This window comes from Aptenodytes forsteri, unplaced genomic scaffold, assembly GCF_000699145.1.
Source record: "Aptenodytes forsteri isolate BGI_AS27 unplaced genomic scaffold, ASM69914v1 Scaffold280, whole genome shotgun sequence".
NCBI classification, from domain to species: domain Eukaryota; kingdom Metazoa; phylum Chordata; class Aves; order Sphenisciformes; family Spheniscidae; genus Aptenodytes; species Aptenodytes forsteri.
Window position 1 is genome coordinate 379,497 of NW_008796042.1, and position 11,349 is coordinate 390,845.

An 11,349-nucleotide genomic window follows, 5' to 3' on the forward strand; every position below is an offset into this window, starting at 1 on the left:
GGGTGGTTACGGGGTTGTGAACCAGGGCCAGGCCCCTCCCCAGCCACTGGGTGGCTGAGAGCTCCCAGCAAGAGGTCTGCGTTTATTTGAATGCTGGTGTGGGTTCAGACACAGGTGAACATCTCAAAGCCGACAGCTTGGGACCCCAGTCATGCCAAGCCCCGTGTCAGGCTCCTGCAGCCGGCCACGGAAAATCAGAGCCACAAGGTTCACACCACTCCAGTTTGGCTCCACGGCCACGTGCAGGAAACAGCCCCTCTGCACTCAGCAAGAGGTCTGCGTTTATTTGAATGCTGGTGTGGGTTCAGACACAGGTGAACATCTCAAAGCCGACAGCTTGGGACCCCAGTCATGCCAAGCCCCGTGTCAGGCTCCTGCAGCCGGCCACGGAAAATCAGAGCCACAAGGTTCACACCACTCCAGTTTGGCTCCACGGCCACGTGCAGGAAACAGCCCCTCTGCACTTGGCGGGCTGCTGCCTCCTGCCCTGCCTGGCACTATTAATATACAAAGGGAGTATTAAAGCTATTTACAGGAAAGAAATCTTCCTTAACCCAGCCTGTTGGGAACCGTAAGGGCATCGCCTCCAGGCTCTTCTGTAACTTTCGGTTTATATTTCAAGGAGTTATTTGTGCGTAGGTCCAGGAGCACAGGCGCAGCTGTACGTACATGGAAGAGTTACCTGCAATAACTGCCCCGACTCAGACTAGAGGATTTTTCACCATACTGGAAAAAATATCTTTGCAGGTGGTGTTACCAAGTGATGCTGGTGAAGGGCAGATACGTGCTCTTCTCGTTTGCCTGCAAGGAAGTGAGCATGCAGGTTGTCACACCGAAAGCTGAGCATGCTTCCAACTCTTTTGCATGATGAAAGCCTGCGCCTGCTCGTGGCACCCTGGCACCCTGCTCTCCCCCAAATCCAGCTCTGCGGTTGCTTTCCCTCCCAGAAAACTCACGAAGCCGTGTTGACCGACCGCGCTCTTGCACACACAGCGATGTCATGTAGCCTGTATAAGCAGGGAATATGCACGAGGTGTCTGATGCAATTTGACACTTTTTATTTAAAACCTATTTCAGCATCAGCAAATGCCAACTGATTAGCTGTTAGGTAGCAAATTATTTAGTGACTCTGGAAATATATTTAGTGAGGAGCGGCACTATTTTCCCTAATCGTCTGCCCCATGGAAATGAAGCTGAGCAACTGTCAGAACCAACACTAATAATGAACTTTCAAGGGTTTCTGCAGCACTCTGCCCTCTTACAGCTGCTCGCTAGCTTGCTTTCACTCGCTGCGGAGTGCAGTGCCCCAGGCTGGGGGTGGGATACGGGCCAGAGGATTTAAGCTCTCCCAGCGAGCACCCACAATTGGTCAGTGGGAGAGGAGTGCTGGGAAAACAATTTTATCTGCTGCATGTTTAACTTTACTTATCTGAAGCTTAAAGCAAACTCTAGGCTTTCCCCATCTGTCAATAAAGCTTCATATGGAAAGAACAACATAGGAAAATTTAGTGCCAACCCAGAAGGTCAGAGGATATATTGTGTTTAATTAGATTAGACAAGAAGTGACTGATGAGCTCAGTGCTCGCTGTACATTTTCCCTATAGCATATGGCATTCCTTTAACATCTGCTTGAAGGAGACGTGCCTTTCTGGGACTGCCTGTTGCCTCCCTTTCCCAGTGCAGACGCTGGTGGAATTTGACTGGTGTTTCTCCCCGTGCACGGAGCCAGCGGGGTGCTCTTCCCTTTCCATGCGTTGAGCCAGAGAGATAGGCAGTAACTTATTTAATTTGCTGAAATTATGGTTTCCTATGGTTTTACGGGACCAAACGTTCCTGGAAATAGCGGGAGCTGGACCTGTATTTCAGTGCTGTTTATTAACTAGAGCATGCACCATTAGAGGCAAGATTAGGCAGCTGGGGCAGGGGATAGGGAAGAGTGGGAGCAGCGTTAACAATTTTTCCCACTTCTGGAAAGAACTTCAGCCCCTTTCTCCCAGGAAGATCCCAAAATAGCCTAGGATCAGAAGAGATGGAGAAAAACTGTGAGGAGACAGTGGTGTCTCCAATGCCCACCACTTCCCCTGGCTTCAGTGGAGTTGCTGCAGCCCAGGGGCTTGCATGAGTGACACCCTGGCTTTCCCTTGGCTTTGGAGAAAGCCCCGCTCCTGCAGCACGCTAACATCCAACCACCCCCGGCGTTCCTTGCAGAACTGAAACACCCGGCTGCCCACCCCTCGCCGAGCGCAGCAGCTCGGGATAGGCATCGCGCCAGCCTTGCCCCATGCCCAGCACCCTTCCTTGCTCCTCAGGCACCGGGGTGACTCCCCAAACACCCTCCCGTGGAGCTAGCGTGGGTGGGAGGTGCAGCGGCCCTCTCCAGTCTTCGCTTTCACTTCCAGCTCTTCCAAAAGGAGAAGCGCAGCCGCGGTGCTGCGGTGCCGGGAGCCCCCGCAGGAAGGGGCTTTTGGCACAGCTCAGAAGGACTCCGGGATGTTTCACTCACAAGTAGGAGGGTCGGCGAGTCGCTCCTCGTGTCCAGAGCCTTGCTGGTTTAAAAAACAACATGGTGAGCAGCTGAGAAGGGCAGACTTTGCTCTGGAGAGCCCTCTCTTTTAATAACTAAATAAGTCGGGGGAGCATTTGCCCACAGAGTTCACTCCATGTCAGCCTGCTCCGCAGCCACGCACACGCAGCCAAGGAAAAAGAGGCCATTTAGTTTTCCATGTTTAAAAGAATGAATGTGTTTTCTTTTGGTCTTTAAAAAGTAGTTAAGGTTTCCCTAGTGATGATTGTTTCCCTTGACTGGGAAAAACCGTGTCACTCCAGCCACGGCGAGGAGGCCAGCTTTGTTTATTGTGCTGGGCGCTGGGCGCAGAGGGCAGCGGGGCAGAGCTGGCAGGTACCGCAGGATGCCTCCTCCTGGCGCGTCCTGGCACGTGGGCCACCAAAATGCAGGATCCCGGCCGAAAACCCTCCCGTGACATGCTCCAGAGAGCTGGTGTTATGCTCTGCTTGGCTTTGCCATCTCTCAGCTCCTCAAACCTCTCCCTCTGTCAAGGCAGCAATAGAAAGAGCCCAGTGACCGCTTCAGTGTGCACCAGGCTGTGACCACTGACCCTGATGCTGCCAGCAAGTGACAGCCCATATTTTACACCGTCTTCCTCTCATACAAACTCCCCTCATCCTCGCCGACGCATTTGCTTCTGTACTGCACAATGACTAAATAGCCTTGTTTTGGCCAGAGGAGCAGCTTGCAATGGGAGGGCTTTGGATCAGTGGGCATTTCTTGGTTTAGTCACACAAGGCATTTAATAAAAATTTCAGCAGCTCCCCAAAACCTGGCAGAGGCAATGCCAGTCAGGATCCCATGGCGGTTGTTGAACAAAGATAAAGCAAGGCCCAACAACAGACTTAACCCAAGTTAATAAAAGGGAATATAGTTTGATGACTGAAAGGTACTTCTGGGTGCCTAGCAATTCTAGTCCAAACCCACAAGCCCCATGAAGTAGATTATTTTGATGGCTGGGGTGTAGTAGCTTCTGCTGCTTTCTAAGGTCTCCATCTCATTTAGAGAGAGAAAAAAATCCTAATACATACCTTGTTTCTTTTACTTCAGATGCTTTGTTTTTTCAGAATAGTCTCATTTTAGCCAGCAAGGATTTTGCCTCTCGCAGGAGAGAAGCTACTCCCATCTGGCTTTGTAAGGAATGCCCTTTTCTCCAGTGGGACCAGGGAGCGGTCCCACCAAGACCAAAGATATGGGGTAGAGGGTCATAGAGATAAAGCTACTGCCTTCTCTGCCGTCTGCAAGAGATCAGCATGTGCGATAGAGGAGCCTCCGTAAAAATGCCTGAAAGCCAGGAACATCTGCTCGGATCATCGAAAAAATATTCCAGTGTATTGGAAAAAAACAGGAGCTTGTTGCAGGCTCCCTCTTCCTGCTTGTGATGGAGGCGAGGAGAATTAGAAGCAGTAAAGGCAGATGGGTGAGCAGCAGTCCTTCGGTTTGACCTCCCCTATCACAATGGAAGGAAACGGAGCGGCTGTGGGAGCCGGCTGCACAGAAGTCACCCATCGCATATAAGGACATTTGCAACCTCCTCACCCACAAAGCCCAAGCTGAGCGCAGCAGCGGCGTGGGATCCACGTCAGCGCCATGCTTAGGGTTAATTGCTACAGAGAGGAGTGGCAGTGTCAGACCTCTCTGCCCAATCTGGCAAAGAAGGAAAGAAGCCGAAAAAGCCTAAGTGAGAGCGAAGGCAAAGCTCTCATTGGAGCTCAGAGTAACTGAGCCTCAAAGCTATGGTTGTCTCCATGAGGCATTTCTTCCTGATGGAGAGCCTTTACTTCAGTAAAGCTGAAAACCTCCCACTGCAGATCAGCCATAACGGACTTTCCTGTAAAGCTGGTTGAATTATTAATTGCCAGCATTAGACACATTCAGCCTACTTTCCTGGGTGGGAACTGATCCAGATCTGTGGAAATGTATTTGTTACTCATTAAGTACACACAAATAAGGTTTGTTAAGCAATTTTCAGCTTGGAGAAGGTAAGTGAATAATTCAGAAACAGCTAATCACTTTCGGTGGATGGCTACTTAAGCCATACAGTGCCTCTTCCTCAGCAAGCAGCTAGCTTTTAAAAGCCAGCAGATTATAAAAATACTTGCTGGTAGCCAAAAGTGGGCCTCGGTGACTTGATTTGTGAGAAGAGTCCCGGAGCTCCGCAGCCCATCTGTGCAACATGCTAGTGCACAGAGCTGTAGGCAGCCAGATCAGGCGTCCAGCTGAGAAATGTGATGTGCTGTCCAAAGATCTGACCCCGTATCAGGGAATTTGTCATCAGCTTTGATGGAAACTGCTCCGTTTCCATCTGGAGACTTGTGTTTGATTCCTTTCCCAGTTCCAAGAGTATTCACCACTGTCTTTCTGGTTTAGAATTCCCTTTCTGGTCATCAGCTCCTCTAGCAGCCCAGCACAAGTTGGGGACACGGGCTCCTGAGCCTGTGCTGGCTCTGGCGCTTCTCGCTCTCACGCTGCCGGTGGGGAAGGACTCCCCCAGCTTTCCCAGCCCTGCCACTGTAAATCCCAAACTGCTGCTAGCTCCCACATGACCTCCAAGACCAGAAGACGTGCCCTTCTCGACACCGAACAACCGCAACAGTCTCTGGTCGCTTGATTTGAAGTCCAGCTCAGCAGCCTAGAAGCCAGAGCTGCAGTTTAGGATATGGAAGAGATTCAGCTCTTAAAAGTCACAACAGAGTGACCCGGTGGGCAGTGGTTTGGCAGGGTACAGCCTTCCTGCAAGAAACAATCTTAACACAAGGCGCTGAGCTGTGCTCTTACACGACGGCGAGGTGGGATGGGAGTTGTAGGCTTCGCCGGGTCCTCCCGAGGGATGCCCCAGACCCCTGGGTCCTTTGGGAAGGGGGGTCCCTGGCACAGGGCATTATGTGAAGCAACACAGGTGCTCAGACCAGCAGGAGATGGTAAAATCCCAGTTATTTCCAATCTGGCTTATTTAGACTGGTAGATAGAGTTACTCACAGGACATGGGCTGCCGAACACCCTCTCCTACAATTTGAAGGCAAGTTTTTAGGGATTTAAACCAGGACACTACATTTACAGTCTGCTTAGAGGTATTTTGGGTCAGAGACACCAAACGCAGAAGTAATATCCGTGAGTAGAACAAAGCAGCTGCTAATACTTGTTTTTTGAGTCTTGATTTCTTCCTGTCTGCTTCTGGAGGTGACCCAGAAGGGCTTGGGACTGGGTTGGTCTGCTCTCTGACATGGGCCACGACATGCGCTGCAATGCCCAGAGCTCATACCCCCAACGAAGGGGGTTGTAGACGGATTTTCTCCCCGCTCAATGCTCACACCAGGCACACACTATGGTGTGATGCAACATCACTCATCCGTACAGCCTGATGTACTACCAGGCAGGGTGGACATGGGCCGGACAGCGCAGCTGCTGACTTCCAGTGCTGTTACAGCCATCTAAGGTATTTCCTCTGGCATTAGCATAGAGGGCATTGATACGGACGCTGTAAATATAACACCCTAGGAGCATAATGTCCATAAGCATTGACGATGCACAAGCAGTGTTATGCAAAACCAAGTCATGCAATGTTAGTGAAGCAATCTGCAGGAGAAGCTGGATGAGAAAGGCCTGGCTTTTAGACTTGAGCTTTCCTGTTGCTGAAACCCCCAGCAGCTCGCGCTGGTCTTGGACACAGAAAACATTTCCATCGCTGTTCCCTCGCTCTGCCCGCTCATGGAGCTAGCTCGCTGCTCTTATGCTATTCGACCATAACTGAACTTCACTTTGTGGAAAATGTGAGTGAGAAATGCATCTCTCTTCCATGAGCAAGTGAAATCTTTGGATGTGTTTTAAGTGCCTTCGGCTGGAGTGGAAAAGCAGAGATGGAAGGGAAGAAAAAAAAGGGCCAGGCAATGGCTGCAGTAATTTGTTTAGAATAAAAAATTTTTTAAATTAGTCACAAGCCCTGAACTTACTCACATTTACTGGGTATATGAAGTGTAAAAAGCTGATTTAGAAGAGCAGTTATAAGTTTCATAAACATGACTAAACCCTAAAGCTGAATGCTCAACAGGCGTGACCATTTAATTCCCCTTTAAATCAGTTTAGCACTTTCATTTGTGTTTGGAGTCCCTCATGTTTGGATAGCACTTTGATGATTTAAAGTACTATTTAGAGTTTTATTGTCTCTCCTGCTTCGGAGCTGGGACCGCAAATCCTTTGCTAAGTGGCTGGAGGAGTTTCTGCTTGCACAGGAGCTGCTGGGAGCACCAGCCTGCCTCAGCTGCGGCTCACCGGCACCCCCAACACGCTGCCATGGGACGAGCCCCTTTTCCTAGGGAGCTCCTAAATATAATCAGCAACCAGGAGCAACTCCTCCAGGAGTGGAAATGCAGTTTGATGCTTTTTGGTTTCAGATCCTTACAGAAGGAGCATATTAGAAAGAGAAAGACGGTGGCTTTGGGAAACCTCTTTGCCCAGCGAGGGACATTGCAAGCAGCCAGGATGCCGCAGGCGCGTGCCGGGGCAGCACACACCTCCCATGCCGTGCAGCATCCTCCCTGCAGCTGCAGACCTGCTGCATATGCACCGTGCAGTGCCCAAGGCACCTCCCCAGGTGATTACGCACAGCCGCCAAGGGGCCTCTCTCGAGCAGGAGGCCTGACTCCACATCCCGCGGGCTCCGGTCTTAAAACAGCACTGACCCCAAGTACTATTAAAAAAAAGTGATCTAGACCTGAAGGCAAAGAGAGGCTTGTCACAGGCATCGTGCATCCATGGACCAGCCCCCCCTTGTGCTGCAAGGTGATGTGCAGGCAAGGGCAGTGCAGGTCAGCTTTTACAGCTCTCAGCATCCGCTACTCCTAGCACCGGGGCTTGTGGGCACACACAGGGCTTCTCTGCACCGGAATGAGACATAGGTTCATTTGCCATGGACGGCTTCTAAGCCCACCTCATGGGCACTCCAGAGACAAGGGCTTTCTCCTCACCAGCTTTCCGGCTGCACTGCCCTGAACGGGTACAGGAAGAACAAACCTTGCACTTTAGGAGAAGCTGCTCACAAGCACTCCTTCCTCACTGGACACATCAACCAGAGGCTGTGCTGGAGCCAGGGGCTCCCAGGAGCACAGCAAGGCCAAGCTAATTACAAGGATTCAAACACTTTCAAACACAGAGCATCTCATATGCTCAGCTGCTCGTTCCTGATTCCCCACACAGCAGTGTCAGGCTGCGAACAGGGAGCATATCCCCATTGACTTCAGCCAGATTACCCCGTTCCCTGTCCGTGCGGATCCAGACCCTGCTGCGCCCACGCTCTTTCAGGCAGAGTGCTCATCACCACCACACCTGGGAGCAGGCTCACCCAGCCTGGCGAGGACAGGGGGTGGCACAAGCTCAGCGGAGCGAGAGCACTGGCTGTGTGCGGCCGCTGCACCGTGCGGGTACGAGTGACCTTGGAGAACAGGATGGAGGGAGGAATTCGTGTTAACAGCACACTTCAGCTGCCCCCCAGCCCATTGCAGCAGAATGTCTGACGGTGAGCAGACCTCAGCACAGCACCAGCAGTAATTTCATCCTCGGCTTCATTTTCAGAGTTAAAGCCCTACGCACACCCCTTAGCCATTTTAGTTATGAGTCACCAAAAAATGCCAGCTTTAGCAACGCGGCTCAACTTCTGCAGGGCTGGGTACGTACCTCCGCCACCAAAGCCAACGTCCTGCCACGCCTGCCTGGTGCGAGAGCATCCGACGAGTGTGCCAGTGCCGGCTGGGCAGCCCTGCGCCGGGGAAAGGCCAGTGGAGCGGTGGGGGAAGAAGCCGTCACAGCATCAGGCAAGGAGGTTTCTTGCTAGCAATGCGCCACGGGGGTTTCCTATGCTGCTGCTTTTACTCTGCCTTTGAAGCTTGCGCGCAGAGCCGGCAAGCCCCGCTGCACCCCGGCACACCCCTGAGCCCTCAGGGAAAGGGACAGGATCCCTGGAGACGCAGAGAGGGTTACCCAACCCTACATCCCGGTGTGGCACGCGGGGTTGGATTTTCCAACCCAACCGTGCGCTGACATGCAGGGGTGGGGCGGGGGAAGAAAAAGAGGATTTCAGCTGTAAACTCCTAAGAAATGGAGGAAAAAACATGCTGCTCCTATATACATGACCCCGATCAACAGGGGAGTCTCCCATGAGCTGGTGTGTGCGATGCCGCAGCGGTGCCAGCTGGGGGGATGCTAGGTTTTTGGTGGAAAGAGGAACACAGAGGCTGGCAAAGGAATTTGCTGCTTCGGTGCATGTTTACAGCCTTCCACGGCGTGCTGGGGAGGAAGCGGTTTCTCTAACCCAAAGGGGAAATGCTCGTCTGAAACAGGAAAATGGAACTTTCTTTTGAGCATTAATAATGGAAAATCGCCTCTGCAACGGCTGTCTGTTGAATCCCTGGGCGTGCAGCGGGGAGAGGATGCTTGGGGAGAAACACCCTGCCCCACTGTTGGCTTGCTTGGGACCCCAGGTAGCCCTGGGGAGCTGATGCTGGCACAGGCGCAAGGGGGAAGATGCTGGGGTTTTGGGGGGGCAATGGCAGAGTCACTGAGCACCCTAAGGACTCTGACATTGCCCCGGCCGAGCGGATCCCCCCCAAAACCCCAGCATCCCCCTCCCCAGCTGCGGGAAGAGAGGGTCTGAGTACCACAGCGATGCTGGCAACACACTGGACGCACACTGGACACACAGGCAATTCAGGTTCTTAATTTAAAGAGAGAGATCCGATTCCTTCTATTTCTTTTTTTTTTTTAAGTGAAATTGTTTCTAAACTAAATATTTCTCTTAAAAGAGGCTATTTTTAAGGCAAGCGGCATGACACGGTATTTATGGACATAACTCCAGCGCCAGTCCCCAGGTACCGATTTAGCAAGCAGCGGCTTCTCACTGATGAGCTGCAAATGACTGCGGCATCCTTTAAAGAAGTAGAGATCATGGGTTTCTTATTAAAATCCAGCTAGCCTTTCTCAGAACAGCACTGTTATGGTTGAAGAGGATGCTCGAGCCATTTTCTGGTCCAAAAAAGGACAAGAAGATGAAAGGTAGTTATATCTAGCCATATAATCGCGAGGGCACTGGCGGAAGCGATACAATGAACCCATTACAAACATGGGTGTAGCAAAGCCAGAGTTTAGCTCATTGTGTCTTACCATTTCTAAATATATTTTATCTTGGGTGAAGAGCAAGAGAGAATAGAAATGAATGTAGGGAAGGCGCCCGGTTCTCCGAACGACCGGGGGTTTTGGTAAGGCAGGAGCCCACAATCTCTGAGGCTGCGTCTGTGGGCAGCAGCCGGTTGTTGAAGTCCTTCTGCTGCAGGCGACTATGCTTAGCTCCTCTTAGAGGGTAAGGGAAGCAGAAGAGGAGGAAGAAAAACTTAGTCATCTTCTCCCCTCAGACATTTTGCTGTTCATTTACTTCAGCAGCACATGAATCACTTAGTCACTTGGTCTCCTACAGGCTTTTTCTAATTTTATTTTTCCAAATCAAAATAAAAAGAGAAAAAGGAGGTTCCTTCCCAAATAAGCAGCTAGTGGAGGAGGCTGGGGGGAGTGAGCAGTGAGTGGCCAGGACTTCACCCCACAGTTCAGCCGGCTGCTGCAGACACCCAGGAGAGCGTTTGCAGAGTGCAGGAGGAGAGGGCAGGCGCTGCCGCTTCCTCTCGCTCTGGCTCAGTGACAGCTCGATGAGCTGCTTCAGCAAGCCAAGGTGCAAAGCATCCTCTGCTGCCTCCGGAGCTGAGATCTGCTTCATGCCCCCCTAACAGGCAGTTGGTACCTGCCCTCGCAGTGAAATCATTTGCAGTGTTACAACACACCGCTCACGCTCCAAGTGTTTTCCAGCAGCAAGGCAAGAGGAACCTTGCCACCTAAACTACACGTCCAGCTTGGATGTCCTCCATTCTCCAACCCAGAAATACCAAGGGCAGAGCAGCAATTCCTTTGGGGCTGATTTTAGTAAGCCAGCAACCATAGCCCTCGCATTAAAGGAGTCCTTAAGGTTAGTGACTTTTGCCAAAACTGGCTTGCTCCAACGGTGCCGTAGGAAAACTCAGGACAGCTAGTGCCCTTCCAGACTCCTCTCGCCCTCGGGAGCTCAGAAAGCCCTTGGCACTTGGCACCGTCCCTTCCTCCAGTGGCAGGCACCAGCACAGGCACCTGCACTGAGATGCATGCCGGTGCCAAGACGCTGCCTCAAAAGGGAGAGCATGAACGACAGCAAGAAACAAAAAGCCTCTGAACGCAAACGCAATCGAGAGACGGGCTTTTGGTTTCTCCCCTCCGCACAGCATCTCGAAGGGTCTGAGGACAGGAAGGCAATCCCCAAAACCCATCTTCTTCCCCCATCACAGAGCAAACCCGCTTGGCGTGGCGGTAACCCAGCGCATTTTACAACTGACTCGGGATGGGGTTTTTGGAGGGCTCAGAAGGCACCCAGGTGGCTCACAGCTTCCTGTTGCTTCAGCTTTACTACAAAGCAACATAAATAGGTCTTCATTCTTTGTTGATGTTTGGTGCCGTACAGCAAAACATGCATTGTTAACCTAAAAATAGGAAACGCTGTGGCAGCTTTGAAGAAATTCAGCGTTTTTCCTGTACTGATACAAACACAGTGGCCGAGTGCCAGATGCCTCCGTCCTGCTTTGAAGACCGATGAAATTCTTTGCGACACTCATAAATTACTGCTTTGTTAGCACCCGGCAAGCTCCAGCGACACCAGCAAACCCTGGTATTTCCTTCTTCTCCCTCGTAAGGGCGGGGGGGAAACTTAATGTTACATT

The 11,349-nt window shown here is 51.6% G+C and overlaps 1 protein-coding gene across 1 annotated transcript in view; it reads right to left on the bottom strand.

The window, feature by feature from the left end:
- ITPKB (inositol-trisphosphate 3-kinase B) overlaps nt 1-10,322 on the bottom strand; it is a 28,495-nt gene extending 18,173 nt beyond the window's left edge. The window contains exon 1 of the mRNA XM_009285584.1: nt 10,148-10,322. Within this exon, the coding sequence (XP_009283859.1) occupies nt 10,148-10,322 (175 nt within the window). The remainder of the gene's footprint in view (nt 1-10,147) is intronic.
- Between the last annotated feature and the right edge of the window lie 1,027 nt (nt 10,323-11,349).